The 18,698-nt window shown below is 38.6% G+C and overlaps 1 protein-coding gene across 1 annotated transcript; it reads left to right on the top strand.

Moving 5' to 3' along the window:
* The first annotated feature begins 7,570 nt into the window (after positions 1-7,570).
* On the top strand, positions 7,571-18,597 carry mrpl38 (mitochondrial ribosomal protein L38). Its single transcript, XM_008104405.3, has 9 exons — positions 7,571-7,718; positions 9,308-9,487; positions 10,324-10,458; positions 10,553-10,761; positions 11,110-11,182; positions 15,205-15,250; positions 16,029-16,187; positions 16,941-17,077; positions 17,819-18,597. The coding sequence occupies exons 1-9, from the start codon at positions 7,652-7,654 to the stop codon at positions 17,953-17,955; spliced, it is 1,143 nt and encodes a 380-aa protein (XP_008102612.2). The 5' UTR covers positions 7,571-7,651; the 3' UTR covers positions 17,956-18,597.
* Positions 18,598-18,698: the final 101 nt, after the last annotated feature.

Raw genomic sequence — 18,698 nt, 5'->3', positions numbered from 1 at the left:
AGGAAACAACCAGGCTTTGAAGCTGCAAGCCCATTCAATGCTAATCAAGGTGACTAATTACAACATTCATACTTGCCTCCACAAAAAAAGCCCACTTAAGGCAACACAGCAATGTGTGGGTGGGCACAGCTAGTTTTTAATAATGCAATATAGTGTGAAATCACAAAATCAACCATCATGTGCACTGAATGCAATTTTCCTGCTTCTTGACGGGGTTAAACTGGATGGCCCATTAGGTCTCTTCCAACTCTATGATTCTATGATACTTTTGTAAATTTTGAACCTGGACTCAGTTTCCTTATGCTTTCTACCTTTATATCAGAAAGTGCAGAACTCCACAATGATACTATCCTAAACATACCCAATCTTATTAGATCTGAGAAAGTAAAGCAGGATCAGACCTTGTAAGTACACGGATGAGATTCCAACAGGGTGTTCCAAATATTAGGAGCTAGGAAACAACCTTGTCAGAAATTCTTGAAAGATGGATTCATTTCCCTGATTCAGAATAAGACAGCTTCCTGTTTTGTTTCTAACATGCACAATTAATTCATTACTTCTCATTTAATATCTTAAGATTTGCATTGCTCTTGTGTGCATAACAGAAACGTAGGTTGATGAGCTTGGTAGAGTAACTTAGTCATCTAGGGTATTTCATACAACACTACCCTAGATTTGAGGACTAGTGGAGAGGAGTTGTTAGCCTTCAAATACCTTGGCACTTATTTTGAAGGTCTCTGCTTTAGGCCAAAGAGATAGGAAGGCTCCTAATAGGTCAACTGTCCCACAGATGAGCTCCCTCTATCAGCTCCAGCTCCATGCAGGGACATGAGCGAAGCCTCCCACAAGGATGGCAAAAACATCAACACATCCGGGCGTCCCCTGGGCAATATCCTTGCAGATAGCCAATTCTCTCACACCAAAAGCGACTTGAAGTTTCTCAAGTCGCTCCTGACACACACACACACACACACACACACAACCTCTTTTCCCACTGGTTTTCTGCCTGATTTGGCCAAGGTAGCCTTAGAGGTGGCAATGAAGAATACCAGATCACAGTTTTGGGGAACTTCAGTCTCCACAACAAAGTTGTGCTGATGGGATTGATAGGAATTATGGCTACCATGATAATCATGTCATTGTCTAAACACATTGTTAATTTAGTGCACGAGACAAGGAATACCATATTTCTTTGATTCTAAGACACCACTCTGCATTTTTAGAGATGTTTATAGGGGGAAAATAAATCAAATCAAATAAATATAGTACCTTGAATCTGGTTTTTGTTGATGGATGGAGGATAGCCTGTTTCTGAAGGAAATACCAATACCCCTATTGTTATAGTTAGATGATTTCTCATTTCAAAGATGAAATTCACAGTATTCTTTAACTTCGTGGGGATTTTCTGGTTAATAAGAACAATAATCATCACCTTGGTCTCATTGTAGAATGGGGGGAAAGGATCATTAAAACAATTGTTTCCAAGTACCTATTCCAGTTCATTGGTTTACAGGTAATGATGCAGACTGGATAACTGCTAAAGCACAGGTGGCATAAGCGGAAGACCATGGCAAGCCCAATTTGAACATTTTTTCCCAAGAAAACTAAAAAAAATAGGTTTACCTTAGGCTCTCATAAGTTGGAAACGAAGGCACACGTCACCCACAATTTTATGAAATAAAAGGTAGGAAGCATGTGAGAGAAAACAATGTTGGGGGTGAATGGTTATTTAATTGAATTGGCCATTTAAAAGGCTGGTGTGTTTAGTTATGAGTTAGAATTAAATTATTTGTTATTCAGTAGGATGTTTATTATCTGCAGACTTGTGTATCCACATGAATTCAGAAATATATTCCCTGTGGATACAGGAATCATACTTTATCTCTTTTATCTTTTTGCTCTACCAAAAGTGGATTGACAGATGGAAAGGGAAAACATTTCTGTTTATATTGTTAGTTGGAATAGCAACTATTGTGGTTGTGAAAAGGTGATTTAAATTGGCAGACATGATGTCATTAAATGAACCACTGTCCTATTAGAGAAGGAAATGGTGACTGACTAACCAACAAAAAACTCTTGTGATATGAATAGACAGACTGCACAGAAAGCATTTTAATACTTTTCTCCTAATATTTTCCCCATCTTTTCCATTTTCATTATTTCTCTGCAGGATGTTGTGTTATTTAGAACACATTTTGTCCTGCCTGTGATTCATTGTGTGTGCTAAAAGCATCACATATCACATTAAGGTCTGAATGCTTAATAAAATCTAGAGCAGGAGAAAAACAACCTGCTTAGATGAATGGTAGGGTGGCTTTAGCTTTCCCCGCTTCAGCTGCCCTGGACAATATAATCTAGCAGAAGGAGATGGACAGTTAATCTCCACATGTCACGCTCAGCCCTTTTTTATTAGTTTCTATTACAGAGACAAATACTGCTTATTTAGACTTCTGCCTCTGTGGTAAGAAACTAATGAAAAGCAGAGACATAAAACAGACAATAATGGCAAAAGCTTTACTACATGCATAGACAAATATCAGAAGAACTTTTCAATTTTATCAGGGTGCATGAGGAAATTGTATCCTCCAACATTTAATAGATGAAAATTGGGACATGTGTGGTTAAAAAATATTATAGTGTGGTGAAGATGGGGAACGTTATTATTGAAGAAAAATGCACAAGATAGGAGAGGCTGCAGCAGTTTTCTTTTTCCTGAGCCTACTACTGTGTTTCCCCGAAAATAAGAGTCTTATATTAATTTTTGCTCTCAAAGATGTGCTAGGTCTTATTTTCAGCGGATGTCTTATTTTTCCATGAAGAAAAATTCACATTTATTGTTGAACAAAAAAATAAAAATTTATTATATATTGTACAGTAGTTGTCATCACAAACCAGCATAACCAGATAAACTGTGAATCCTATCAAGAATTTCTTGTTACTACTATTATTTCCGTGTACAACTGGTGGCATGTACATTTACCAATCCTGCATGCTCTGGTGTTCTGTTTGGCAGGCGCTGGGCATGCTTCCAAACAAAAACTTTGCTAGGTCTTACTTTCGGGGGAGGCCTTATATTTAGCAATTCAGCAAAACTTCTACTAGGTCTTATTTTTTGGGGATGTCCTATTTTAGGGGAAACAGGGTAGGAAGGTGTTTTACCACTCCTCCCCTACTGCTTGCTGAGTTATTATTTTTACCATTTCAGTTCAGTTTGTGGCAATTGAAGTAAGCTGATCTTAATGAAGAAGGAAAGTGGAAGAAAGAAACTGAAAACATTTCAAAAGTAGCAGGAAAAATAGAGGACAATTAGGGATTAGTGGCAACTGTCCCCGTGAAACCAAGTGCAGGGTATGGTCATCCCCAAATTCTTCTGAAGAAACTCCAAAATTACTGAAGGGACCAGCAGCAAATTGCATACCTTTAACATTTTATTATTCTAACATTTATTATGGGCTGTGTAGCAATGAGTAAGTAGAGAATATTTACCAAGCCAATTTTAGGTGTGAAAGGCCATGATAGGTTAGGCCAGTGTTTGTCCAGCTAGTTGACAACATTATTATCCATTTGATCCAGCTTTATGTATTTTGATGCTGTTCTGCTCAGGAAGTATATATACAACTTTAAAATTTAGTTTTATTTTCAAAAGAGTTTTACTTTTTGTTACATGACTGGAAAAGTCTTCGAAGCAATCTATATAGGAGTTACTTTTGCACTACAGAAGACAATTATAGCATCCATTGTGAAATATGATTTGGAATTCCAGAGAGCAAGGAAGTACAATAGTATGTGGGCACAAATTAGAGATTTTCTCTTTATTAGATTATCTATGAAGATGATAATGAAACCTTGCAGGGGGAGGGATTAACCTCACTCCTTTAGAAAAAAACCTATTCCTTATGAAATACAGCATAAGTAATCTGAACTGAATCTTAATATATTGCGTTTATTAAAGAAAATACCATGCATTTTCATTACATTCTAATTTTGATTTCATATTCCAATTGCCACTAGGTATTGAACATATGAGACAGATATCAATGGACTTGATGTAACTGCAGAAATGCAAAGAAAAAAATCTTGTAGGTAGAAAAAAACCTGTTAGGAGGATTCCTCAAACAGCTTGGTGTGAGGATTGACTTCAATGCCCACAGAATACAAACTCACTGCTAGTTGTGGGTTAGTATGGGATGGAGATCTGGAAAAGAAAAAATACTCAAATACAACAGAAAAGGGGGAAAGAGGACTCTAGCAGCATCTCTGAGATGAGTTTATTTTAACATCAGCTTTCACAAATTTCAATCCATTTTGTCAGATGTACTGGCAGAGTACAATATTTTTATTTTTTAAAATAATTTTATTTAAACATAAGAAACATAGGTACTTATAAAATACAACAACACAAAACAAAACAAAAAAGAAGCAAAAAATCACTACCATAGAAAACAAAGACAAATTTTATTTAAATACAAAAGAAACGATAGCATACAACCAAAGTATACACATTCTAAACAAATACCTGCTAAACTAATCTGCAGACCTCCCACCCCTTGCCTGTTGATTTTAACTTATTTATAACTTCATATTAACACACAGTTACAAAGCTGTGTGGTTGTGATCAAAATGTAAGGATGCAAAGTGTGACACTGTAAACATTAAGAGATTGTATTTGATTTTACAATGTGTAATTTGTCACTGTTTTTATTATTGTTGTGAGCTGCCCCGAGTCCCCTCGGGGAGATGGGGCGGGATATAAGAATAAATTTATTATTATTATTATTATTATTATTATTATTATTATTATTATTATTATTATTATTGTAAAAGTTGATACAGATATGTCGAGCACTTGGCTTGTTAATCTTGAGCTTTGCTTACCTAACATAAATTTCCTTGAAATAGAAAACCTATCAGATTTCTTTTGAAAATGAGCACATGAAATCAAAAGCTCATGCTAAATTGAATTCATTTCAAACGTACTGATGGATTTAGTTTCTCCTCTCCCCTTTGATGTTGATGCTGATTTTTCAAGGACATGCAAAGAAACTTTCCTATTTACTCTTCCATCACTTTCCATCTGCTCATTCAGTGGGCAGCTCCTCTCTGGGAAGGAAAAGTTTTGGTCCTTTTCAAATACAAACGTTGTTACAAAGTTCCGCTTGTGTATACTAGGTACAACCTGAATTTGCATTGATAATCTATGTGACCAAAATGGCACTACCCATATATATAAAAAATAAGGCATGCCATGCCAGCTAAGGGGTGAGAATCTTAAGATTATGAGAAATATGAACAAAAAACTTTTGAGGAGAAAATCCCCCCAAATAACCCAATGAGTCTGAGTTTGTGGGATAAAAGGTCTTGAATTCTAAACAACTGAAACACTATATGACAATATTATATAGGAAGTGCTTTAAAAGCTAAAACCAACAACTACTTGTTGTTTTCTGGTATTTATGGCTGTTCTCTGGTTGTTGTCCCACAGCTTCTTTGGGAATTCATGGTTGAGTTCTGAAGCACAGCTGTCTTAATTCTCTTTCTTATATTTTTTCCCCAATTTTTGATAGCCTGAAGAACGTACAGTTTGATAAACCACTTGATTTTATTTTTCTCTTCAAACAACCCAGTAGGGTTGCCTCTGTTATGTGTTATTTTTAATAAATGTAACACCATTCTGGATCAATTTTCATAGTACTTGTGCCCTCTGCTGATGAATCACAGTCACAACATTAAGCTACGTGTATTTGGAACATAAGCACCTGCAGTATGATGGACATACACCCAAAACCTTTTCTACTATGTCATTAATTAAGCTAATCAGAACATAATAATTCCTATCACAGTGAGCCCACTGTATTTGCTGGGATTGAGTCCAGGAACCTCATGGATACCAAATTCTGTGGATGCTCATTAAATGCAATGATCCAGTAAAATGGTGTCCCTTATAAAAATGGCAAAAGCACTGTTTGCTATTGAGATTATTTTTTGTTGTTTTTGAATATTGTTGGAGGAATCTGTGGGTACAAAGGGCCAACAATATGAATAACAATATAGGGATGGTGCCTTCCTACCCTGTCCTAGGCCATTTCTTCTGCCCTGTGATATCAAAATAATAACACCACAAGACTTTCATCTAATCTACATGTGTCAACTAGATGTGGACTTTTGTCCTAGTTTGTTCGGTTTAGTCAGGAGAGTGGGGTTTGAATTTAGATACAAGGCTTGAGGATATGATGCTTCACCACGTCCTTTAACCTTTCCCCAACCTCAGAGCCACAAGGGCTGTTGGGTTGCAATTCCCATTATCCCCAGTCTGCACAATGAATAATCAAAAGTGATGGGAGTTGTCTCTCAAAAGCATCTGGGGACCCAAATGAGTAAAAACTGAGCATTATCCATGCATTCAATGGCCCTTTAGAGGCAGCCATAATGATGACGTGGACCTCGATGGTTGGGTTTGAGTGTCCTGGTTTAGCCTCACTAAGCAAGGATTTGAATCCTGGTCTCAAGACTCATGCAGTCTCTCACTGGCCTTTTAAAAGCCTCAAAAAACAAATCTCTACTTCCAGGAATCATCTGATTATTACAACTTTTCAGCTGCTTTCTTTTCAGTTTATCGCTATAATTATTTATATATTTTTTATCTATTTGGCACTGTTCCATAGAAGTCCCTGGTGGTGCAGCGGGTTAAACCGCTGAGCTGCTGAACTTGCTTACTGAAAAGCGGTTCGAATCCGGGGAGCAGGGTGAGCTCAGCTGTTAACCTCAGCTTCTGCCAACCTAGCAGTTCAAAAACATGCAAATGTGAGTAGATCAATAGGTACTGCTCTGGCAGGAAGGTAACAGCGCTCCATGCAGTCATGCCAGCCACATGACCTTGGAGGTGTCTACGGACAATGCTGGCTCTTTGGCTTAGAAATGGAGATGAACACCAACCCCCAGAATTGGACACGACTAGACTTCATGTCAGGGGAAAATCTTTACCATTACTAAAGAATCCTGTGTAGCCTATTATCAACATACGTGTGTGTGTAAGCCTATGCAGTATCTATAATAGGCTGCAGAAGTCCTTTTATGCATGCACGCACACACACACACCTATAAGGAATTCTGTGGCATATTAATATATATGTGTGTGCATGTATAGAAAGATGCTAATGTGCAATAGTTATGTGCACACTGACACCAAAATAACTTCTGTAGGATATTATCGGCATGTACGTGTGTGAGCTTCAATAGTTCCCACGTTGACACTGCTTTGGGTTTTAAAAAGTCTTTATTATAGACCTTTGTCTATATTATTGGGGTCCTAGGAGGAAGCAGCCAAGCTTTGAAGCTGCAAGGCTATTCAATCCTAATCAAGGTGATCAATTGTAACATTCACACTTGCCTCAAACAGACAAGAGTTCTTTCTCCCACCTTGGACCTTCCACAGATATAGAGACCCCAATTGCCTAGTTTTCAACAAACTTCCAACCTCTGAGGATGCCTGCCATAAATGTGGGTGAAACATCAGGAGAAAATGCTATATATGTCTCTATATTAATGTCAATGGGAATTATTGGCAGGCACTTGTGAAGACAGTCGCCGCCGAGAGACGTCATCCGCTTTTTCCCGGGGTCCTTTTGAGCGGAGGGCCTTGGGAGCCAGCAAGATGGCGGCGCCCGCTGTGAGGGCGCTCTTGGGCCGAGTGCGGATGGGGCGCGGTTTCAGCACCAGCGGTGAGTGGCGGCTTCTTTCTGGCTTCCCCGGAAAGTGGGGTTTTGTTTTCCTTGGCAGCGTGAGACCCTGACATGCGGAGATTTTCTTTTTCAGTGTTTTGGGCACCCACCCACGAGTGTTTCTAGGTGGTAGCTGGCCTTTCCTGTGCCTGCTTGGGGCGAGCGCTGTTTTCTCTGCGGATTGCAATGGGCCGTTTTCTTGGAGTTGTGACTGCCATTTGAAAGTGTTTCTATGGGGTGGTTGAAACCATAATCTGAATTAGTTAGCTTCATCACAGGCATTCGCGCTCGTTTATAAAATATCCAGGAGGAGTCTGTATAGTATTTTAAGTATTTTAATTGCTTTCGGCGTATTCCGTTATTTTAACCCATTAGTCTGTTTCATCCTATTTTAATATTTATTAAAATATTTGTATTATTCTTTTAATTCCTATGAGACAAAAGCAGGATACACGTATTGTGTTATAATAACAACAACAATTACAATAGTGGATTGCTGTGAGTTTCCTGGGCTGTATGGCCATGTTCCAGAAGCATTCTGTCCTGACGTTTCACCCACATTTATGGCAAGTATTACTTCCCTCCGGCAGAAAGCAGACGGGCTTTGAAGCTGCAAGGCCATTAAATACGAATCAAGATGATCAATCACAACATTCACACTTGCCTCAAACAGACAAGAGTTCTTTCCTCCCAACCTGGACCTTCCACAGATATATAAACCCCACTTGCCTAATTTCCAAGAGACCTTACAACCTCTGAAGATATCTGCCATAGATGTGGGTGAAACGTCAGGAGAGAATGCTTCTGGAACATGGCCGTACAGCCCGGAAAACTCACAACAACCCAGTGATTCCGGCCATGAAAGCCTTCGATAACACGATGACAGTAATGATGCCTATCTACTGTGACTGTAGAAACAGCACTTGGATGCCTTACATTCTTAAAAAAGTTTTTTTTTTCATGTCACAAGTGACTTCAGAAACTTATTTTCAGTATATATGATTTCATCGTTGTTGATCTCAGGTGCCATTTACATAGCCATATTATGCAGTTTCATGATGCAGTTTAACAGCATGACATGGCTGTATAGGTAGGACCCTAGTAACAAAAGTTGGGTTATTCTCTGTTCTTATTGGTTTAGAGCTCAGTTACTTTTGACAGCTTTTGTTACACCAGTTTGTGGCGAACTATTGACTAGAGGATACATAGATTTAAAACATTTGATTTTAGAGGCAGGAGATCATTTAATAAATTTAAAAGACAAAGTCATCTTGGGAAATGATTTTGTGCCTTTATAAATACAGTATATGAAGATTCTGAAAGGAACTGATTGTCGATGCTTGAATCCTTTTTTATAGTCATGCAGTGCAAAATAGAAGTTGTGAACATATAAACCTCTCATGGCTTACACTCATATAAGTTTTCATATGTAAAATTTGTCTTACATTTGATATCATTTTGGCATCAACCATATGTTGTCAGTCTCTTTTTTTCTGTTGTCGCTCCTAGGATACTTTAACTTGAATGGAAGAGATTCAATTCTGCTGATAGTCAGACGTGTACATTAATTACACAAATTATGTTTTCAGTTATTCTCCATAAACTGGGGGTGCCGCTAGGACCAATGCCTAATGAAGATATTGATGTGAGTAATTTGGAAGCACTGGAAAAGTACCGGACCTTCACTCGTTATTTTAAGGTGGCAGAAAAAGAAAGTAAAAAGCCTCATTGGTGGCCGACCTACAAGAAACGCAGTACTCCACAGCAAGGTATCAGTCCAAGGGCCAAATTCAAAGACCTGATCCTGTTATATTTTCTCAATTCCCTGGATGTCATTAGTTACTTTTTAAATGTAGAAAGCATAATTTTTGTACATGTATTTTGGGGGAAAGGTTTTTGGAACCCATTTCTTATAAAGGTGCAAAAGAATAGGCCGGAGGAGTTATTTTCAGTTTACTCAGATGAAAGGATGCATGTAGGGAAAAGGGTGTATGACAGATTTACAAAAGAGAAACAGAATTGCCCTTGATTGTCAAACAAAATGACTAGAAATTGACAGCATTATGGTAGCCTTCTGTGTTGTATTTTATATTTATACACTTTAAACTGCTGAGCTGCTGAACTTGCTGACTGAAAGGTCAAAGGTTTGAATCCAGAGAGTGGGGTGAGGTCCGGCTGTTAGCCCCAACTTCTGCCAACCTAGCAGTTTAAAAACACGCAAATGTGAGTAGACCAATCAGTACCGCTCTGGCGGGAAGGTAACGGTGTTCCATGCAGTCATGCCAGCCACATGGCCTTGGAGATGAGCACCAACCCCCAGAGTCGGACATGACTAGACTTAATGTCAGGGGAAAACCTTTACTTTAAAGTCATGTGCATGCAAGCATAGAGGTATATAGTTTTGGATTTCATATAAATCAGAGGGTCTAGATGAGACTTCAGTTTACTACACTGGGTGGTTTGCATTCTTGAGCATTAATAAAAACCAAGATATGTATTCTCAAGTATTTTTCATTTGTTCCACAGCAGAAATGTAGGTAGAAATTACATTGGTTTTTAATTTTCTGTCTCTCATTCTCCTCACCTCTATTTTTTTCAACCCTAGATGAAGAGGCAAAGATAAATATTGGCCTACCTTATCCTCTGACATCACGGAAAAACAAGCTTAAAGAGAGAAAAGCAATAAGGGCACAAAACCTTAACAATGTGGAACTGGAAAGAGCATCCCGTCTTCGGAAACGTATGTTGGGTATACCTCTAACCACATTGGTCACTTTTGCATTCACTAGAGCTTATTTGCCTAGTTTTCCTCAGTGTTGTGTTTTTGCTTGCAGTGTTGATTCCACTTGATGATGTCAAAGCTGAATGGGAGAGAACCAGTGGCCCTTATCATAGACAGCAAATAGCAGAACACTATGGACTGTATCGGGATTTGTTTGATGATGCCATGTTTGTTCCCCAAGTTCTTTTAAGAGTGGAATATGACCAAGATGAGGAATATGTTATGCCAGTTTATCACGGGAATATAATTACACCCACAGAGGTATGTTATCAGGTGTGAAAGCTGTGGTCACTCTAATGGTTGTTTGGAGGGAGAAAAAAGAGTCTTGAGCAATCTAATACTGCCTAAGAATACTTTACAGTTGGAATCCTACATTCTGATGCTCTGCAAAAAGGCTACAAAATTAAAACCCTTCTTGCATCACTTTATAGTATGATAGGCTGATGTTACAGCATGCCAACTTCTACGGGAAGTAATGTGAATTATCAGTTTCAAATTTGAAATGGAAGTAGTTGGCAGAAAAGTGACCAGAAGCAATGTGAAACCAGTAAGGTGGAGAACTGTAGACTAAAGTTTTCCTTGTAGTCATTATTTTATTTTTCTACTTAGGCTTTTAATCCTCCCAAAATTTCATTTGAAGCTGAGGAAGGATCCCTATGGACCCTCTTGCTTACTAATCTAGGTGAGTGCAAAATCTTCTCAAGGTGCTTCTGTAGTATGTTGTCTTACCTAATGCAGGTCATAGAAATAAAATGCATTTTCATGGAATTTCTGATCAATAAGAATTATTGTTATTATGGCTGTCAGTAATTAGTAGGATTTTTTGTTCGATCTGTACTGATAAAAACTGTATTGGAATTGGTGAGTCAGCGCTCCTCTAGTGTCTGTTATATTTTTTTTCCTTTATTTCTTTTCTTCCCTTTAATGCATTTTACTTTTGGTCTGCATCAGTTCTTTAAAGCAACAAGTCAATAGATAGCAAATAAATAAATAAATAAATAAAACATATTTGTTTCATTTTTTCTTGGAATACAGTATTTACAATTTTAAGTACATACTGTTCAATAACAATAGAAACCTTGGTTGTGAAAAACTGTAGGGAAGCTGGATTTTATCTTTGCGAATAATATGTTTCAGTTCTATAGGGCAGTTAATGTGAAGGCAATTTTTGTGGGAACCTTCATAGTAAGCTGATCTTGGTCACCTTGGCATTCCTCATTTCTGCTTTTATGGTGAAGAACTACAAAAAATTGGAGATGAGCTGTTTTTGCTTAAAACAGGGGTGAGGATTGTTCAATTCATTCATCTCCACAGACTTCTCTTTAAAAACACCTATAAAAGCTGTTTTCAACTGGAGAGTGCTTTCAGGGACCCCAGTTTTGACAGCAAATACAGTTTCAAGAGCACGCTAAAATAGCCTCAGAACTGACTGGGAATGGCTGGAACATTGCTTTTAATTTCTGAAAATGGTACCACTGGAGGCTGTTGGGGGGGAGAGGGTATGGGAAGAGCCAGAATAGGTCCTCAAATCCCGCAGATGTGCTCACCCCAACTTTACTGTTAATATAGTTGCCATATTCGTAAAATCTCCGATGTGCTGGTTCTGTTGATACAGTGTGGGAGATTTAAATGTTGCTTGTTGAACCCCAATGAGGATGAATTTTCGAGAGGATTTTTCTTTCATTCTGGAACTAGGGCAGATGGGTTCCAGAAATATCCAGTTTGCTGTCATAAAAGGATTACTTTGAAACCACCATGGGGTTATGCCAAAGTGATAGGACACAAATCAAAGTAAAAAAAATAAAGGCACTGATAGACCTAGATCCTCATCCCATGAGCAAGGGAAAGTGAGGGGATCTGTCTTACCCGGTTACCTCCTGTTGAGATCCATTTTCTGGGAGAGCCAGCCATCTCATGTCCTTTCCCCGATGAGGTCTATCTTTCCCCCACATTCCCATTTGCTAACCAACGTTTTGGACTACGTTTCCATTTGCAGCAGAAAAAGTCCCACTAGAAGTGCCCTTACATCATGTGATTGCCTCCGCGGGGCTCCATTTCTCAAGCGCATGGAAACAGAGCCCAGAATCCATGGATGAGGACCTTAAGAGTTTTCAAAGAAAAGTTAAAACACTATATGGGATTGGGGCTAATTTCCTCCAATCCTTTCCTCAGAGGCCACAACCCTGCACAAGTCTAACAAAACAGAATAATAAATAAATAAATAAATAAATAAATAAAAAATCAGAAACTCTTCAAAGCACAGCAGACAAAAAACCAATACAAGAAAAGCACACTACAAACTAGAGCTGTCAGCTGGCACAACAAAATACTGCATGGAAAGTTCCTTGACCAAATTGAAGGAAAAGCTGATAAGGAGAAGACATGGCTATGGCTCATGAATAGGACACTGAAGAAGGAGACAGAAGGCCTGGTCCTTGCAGCCCAGGAGCAAGCCATCAGAACAAAGGCAATGAAGGCCAAGATCGAAAAATCAGCTGATGACTCAAAATGCAGACTGTGCAAGGAAACCGACGAAACCATTGATCATATCCTCAGCTGCTGTAAGAAAATCGCACAGACAGACTACAAACAGAGGCACAACTATGTGGCCCAAATGATTCATTGGAACTTATGCCTCAAGTACCACCTCCCAGCAGTAAAGAACTGGTGGGATCACAAACCTGCAAAAGTATTGGAAAATGAGCACGCAAAGATACTGTGGGACTTCCGGATCTAGACTGACAAAGTTCTGGAACACAACACACCAGACATCACAGATGTGGAAAAGAAAAAGGTTTGGATCATTGATGTTGCCATCCCAGGTGACAGTCGCATTGATGAAAAACAACAGGAAAAACTCAGCCGCTATCAGGACCTCAAGATTGAACTGCAAAGACTCTGGCAGAAACCAGTACAGGTGGTGATCGGCACATTGGGTGCCGTGCCAAAAGATCTCAGCCGGCATTTGGAAACAATTGGCATTGACAAAATTACTGTCTGCCAGCAGCAAAAGGCCACCCTACTGGGATCTGCGCGCATTATCCGAAAATACATCACACAGTCCTTGGGAAGTGTTCGACTTGTGATTTTGTGATATGAAATCCAGCATGTCTGTCTTGTTTGCTGTGTCATACAACAACAACAACAACAACAATAATAATAATAAAATGTTATGTCTTACCTGCCTTTCCTCATGGATCAAGGTAGGGCACAACATAGTTAAAACACATAATCATAAAAATCATTCAGTAAAATGCATATATTAAAACATATTTCTATAACATATACACAGAACAAAGATTAAAATACAACAGACATACTGTAGAATTTAAAATTCATAGTTAAAATTGATTATTTAGGCCTGCTGGAAGAGTTGTCTTTTAAATTCTGAAGACAGTCAAAATTCCACAGTCTTAGGACGGTTGATACAAAGGTCTTAGGTTAGGTTCTGCCTGGTTGGAGAAGCGTTCCCCCAAGGATCTAAGTGTCCTATGGGGAGAATTATCCTTTAGGTAACCTGTAACCAGTACTTTGTACTTTGCCTGGAAACTAATTGGTGACCAATTGAGTGACTTTAGTATAGGGATAATATCCGCACTTCTGGCGGGTTCCTGTAATTTGAAGTACTGTATTTGAAGGTTTTCAACTTAATACAGATGTAGCTCAATGTGAAGCAGATTGCAGAACTCTAACCTTGAGATTACCAGTGTGTGTACTACCCTGTTTCCCCTAAAATAAGGCATCCCAAAAAATTAGACCTAGTAGAAGTTTTGCTGAATGGCTAAATATAAGGCCTCCCCCAAAAGTAAGACCTAGCAAAGGTTTTGTTTGGAAGCATGCCCACCGAACAGAACACCAGAGCATGCAGGATCAGTAAATGTACGTACCATGAAGTGTTGTACATGGAAATATTGATAGTAACAAGAAATTCTTGATAGGATTCAGTTTGTCTGGTTATGCTGGTTTGTGATGCCAACTACTGTACAGTATATAATAAATGTTCATTTTTTTTTGTTCAATAAATATGAATTCTTCTTCATGGACAAATAAGACATCCCCTGAAAATAAGACCTAGAGCATCTTAGGGAGCAAAAATTAATATAAGACACTGTCTTATTTTCGGGGAAACACGGTACCATATTTAGGTTCTCCAAATCTAGGAAGGAAGGAATCTAGGTGCATCTGGAGTAGTATCATCTAATCCTGGTAGCAAGCACTGTTGACCATCTAGCATCTACCTGGGCTGACATTTGGAGAGACAGATCCAGGAGTACTCCTAAGCTGTGAACACAGCCTTTCAAGGGGAGAGTAACCCTGTCCAGAACTGGTTGAGATACATCTATCTCTGTTTCTCTCCCAAAATGGTAATGGAAACATATTGCTTCATTTCCTGTTGGTATTTTGGAGGTGAAATGTAGGAAAACAAGGTTTATTGAAAGGTGTTGCTCATTTGTGGGTTGCTGTGTCTGAAATTTGCAGCAAATGTTTGAAAAATATTGGTGGTTTCAAGGGGCTTGATAGGGGGATTCTGGGGCTACTAATACTGGTCAGGAGCCACATTTTTCCCACACATATTTCACTGCTTATGCAGCTAGGGAATATTCCCCTTATCACTAGAAAACAAACAAGAAGGAAGCACTGCATAATTATACTATACAGAAGTAATAGTCTCTTAACAGGGTTCTGCGTGTGTTTTGTCCACAGATGGCCACTTGCGTGATAGCAGTATGGAGTATGTTCACTGGTTGGTGTGAGTATTGCTACCTAGTCAGTTTTTATATTGCCATCAGGTTCAGGCTTTGGATAATTTTCAAACTGAATTTCACTGTTCAGCTATCAGTTGAACAAGCTTTCATTGTCTAAGCCACTGTTTCTTAAACTGTGGTTCCCAACCACAAAAGGGATCCCCTAAGCTCAGTGATGTGGTCACAAAAATTTGGCAACAGTCAAAGTTTTCTGAATACTACCCATTTGTGCAAATCTGTTAGCAACAACATACAATGTTTATGGCAGACTCTGCAGAAAATGCTTTAGCTGTACTCCACGAAAAGGAAATTCAGCCTGTTTAGCAAACTTTGCAAATGCTGATTTGTTTTTAGTAAATATTTGATTTGTATATCTATTTTATATGCCTACATACCTGAGGCCACATAAAAAAATTATCAGGTGGCAAGTGGATTTTTTTTAAAACCTGGCCTATGCAACAAGTGTCAGTCTTGTGACCACATGTGGTCCATGCCTTCTCAAATGGGAAGTAAGACCAGTGCTAGAGGCTTCTTTTGACTAGCTGTGTTTTTGTAAAATAAAGGAATGAAAACAGCCACATTGTGGATTAATTACTCTTCTCATTGAGGTGCCCCAGCTTCCATGAAATTAATTTTGAAAGTAGGTTAAGACCATTCATTTTGGTGGCAAGCAACATTTGTTTAAACATGGGTGATTTCACTAAACAATAATACTCATTTTGTGCTTGTTTAGATATGTAATTGCAGGTAAAGTTGCTTTTGACTTATATTCTATACCTACAGTACAAACATTCCTGGAAACAACATAGAGGCAGGTGAGGAGATCTGCCATTACTTCCCTGCATTCCCTGCCAGAGGAACTGGGTACCATCGGTATGTCTTCCTCCTGTTCAAGCAGCTCCAGGCAGTTGATTTCACTGAAGATGTACGGCCAAAACCATGGTAATTCTTTGCTTGATATACTTAAAGTGAGATAGCTTTCAGATTCTGTCTCCATTAACAAAAGCAGCCACTAGGTGGCTTGTTAAGGGAGGGGCTGTGAAGATTCAGCATCATTGAGTTTTAGAGATTAGATTAAATGGAAGAGTTCTGGAAAAGTTTTTTTTTTCCTTTGTAATTTTATTTTCTGCCTTTTACTTTGAAAGTACTAGGCTTCTGAGAAGGAAACTATCTCATACTCGCCTTGGACATAGCAGCTTCTCATTTGAAATAGGGATGAAATGTCAGTTTGTGTTCCTTGCTTATTCTGTTATCTAAAGTTGCAGATCTTTATCTCGCATAGTATGGAGAGATACCTTCAAAGACAAGTCCCATACAACTGTCTTGGACCCAAAATTGGAAGAAAGGCAGAATTTTAAACAAAATTGATATAACATTCTCAGGAATTTTTACTACAGCTATTTTAAACTACTTCCCCATGAGCCCCCAAAAAATCCACAAAATATTTACTGAATTGGCCAAATGAAAATGCTAGTCTCCTTTCTCTGCCCCCTGACTTGTAATTTTTATTGTTAATTTGGAAATCATTAACTACGTAATTGATGAGATGAGATTTTCACTGGTAGTGTTGAAGTGCAATCTTGCAGTTTTGTTTTATTCGCTGAATAAACTTGAGGCTGGTAGGAACAGAATGATCACAGTAGATAACAATAGGGATCTAATGCCTCTTTTTTGTCTCTCATTTATCTTTTGCAGTCACAGCCTCAAGATGAGAACCTTCAAAACATTTGACTTTTACAGGAAACATCAAAATGACATCACACCAGCAGGACTGTCATTTTTCCAATGTCACTGGGATGAAACTGTTACACGGGTCTTTCATAACTTACTCAGTAAGTACTGGCCCACAAATAGATCATCTGTAAAAAATGTTGCGTTCAGACTTTGGTTAATATTTTTTTAAAACCCTTGAATAGATTACATTTTATTATGCATGCATCCTTTGTGATCCTACATTTGAGATTTTACAGGATCTGGACCTTCTTGCACATTTCTGATTTTTAATTCTAATCATATCAGTTAAGAGCTTTGACCTTTTCCTATGTGTATGTGTGTGTGTGGGGGGGGGGAGGGGTGGCGGTTTTGTGTTCTTTTTTGTTGTTGTTGTGTTTGGTTTTTCCCCTTCTTTTTGGAACTGTCACACCTACCCCAAGCCAAGCTTGTGTTCAGGCCATGTTCTGTGACTGTTACAGATTTGATACCACCTGGCTGCATTTAGTGATCAGCCAATAATTGATCAGAAATCAGAGTCCTTTTGATCAGATGATTCTAGTACTTTCTGGCTTACAAACCCAGAACAAATGGAAACTCCCAAAATGTGGTTGCAAACAAACATCAACCTGCGAACAACTGGAGATAGTGGTGGAATTCCTTGTAATTTATTAGGAATAGTAATTGCCTTCTGTACAGATATCTGCAAGGGAAAAGCAACGGATAAGCACAAACAAGAAAATATTATTCTGTTAAGGGATCATCAGTTTCATTTTTCCATTAGAAATATGCTGGAGGGTGCTTAAGGTTTGTGCTTTCTGTGTTTTCAACTTTAGAAATAACATCCTGTCTGCCTCTTTTAGACATGAAGGAACCAGTGTTTGACTTTGTGCGGCCCCCCAAATATCATCCCATACAGAAGAAGTTTCCACACCGTCAGCCTCTGAGATATTTGGACAGGTACAGGGATAGCGATGAGCTGACCTATGGGATTTACTGAGGTGTTCGACGCTCTACTTTGTGAGAGGCCCCTGGACAGAAGGTGCAAGAAGAAGCCCTGCCAGAGATCGGTTCACGCATCTGACCAGGGAATTGAAGTGCCAGATTCACCGTTAGACTGGGTTCAAATCAACAGTCAGTCTGGTTCAGCTTTTGAAAGATGCAGCTGAGTTCTAACTTATGTTTGTCCCAGAAGATTTGTCAGAGATATCACTAATAGCCATATTTACAGTAAAGAAGCAGTCCAGCTGTACCAACATGTCTAAGACATTTAAGAAATTGAGCTTCTGGCCCATTGTCAGGAGTGAAATTTTTCTAAACACGGTTTTGTTAATGGCCTGTTAAACCATATCTGCAAAGTGAAGTCATCTAATTGGATCAGAGGATACACAAAGTCTTGCAGATTTGTTTGCTCAGTACTGAAATGCTGGGCTGTGCGTCCATAATTTTAAAGGTGTGAATAAACATGACTTTAAATACCACTATAGAAAGAGCCATGTTAGATGTTATTCTTAAGAGCTAATTAAGAGCATCTTTTGGTCTTCTAACTTCAGGACTTAAGCAGACTTGACTGTAGTTTTTTTCCCCACATTGTTTGGACAGTACAAAAGACCAAAACCAAACAAAGCTTTAAAAATCTGGATGTATGTCTTCTAGTGGAATTAACTTTAAGTCTCATTGTTCATTTCAATAACTTATTTCTGAAAGCCTATGCTGTACAGTGCAACATCAGTGCTTAGAGGT

This window comes from Anolis carolinensis, chromosome 2, assembly GCF_035594765.1.
Source record: "Anolis carolinensis isolate JA03-04 chromosome 2, rAnoCar3.1.pri, whole genome shotgun sequence".
Lineage (NCBI taxonomy): Eukaryota > Metazoa > Chordata > Lepidosauria > Squamata > Dactyloidae > Anolis > Anolis carolinensis.
Note: the sequence above shows the minus strand (reverse complement) of the source record. Positions and strands in the feature narration are given on the sequence as shown.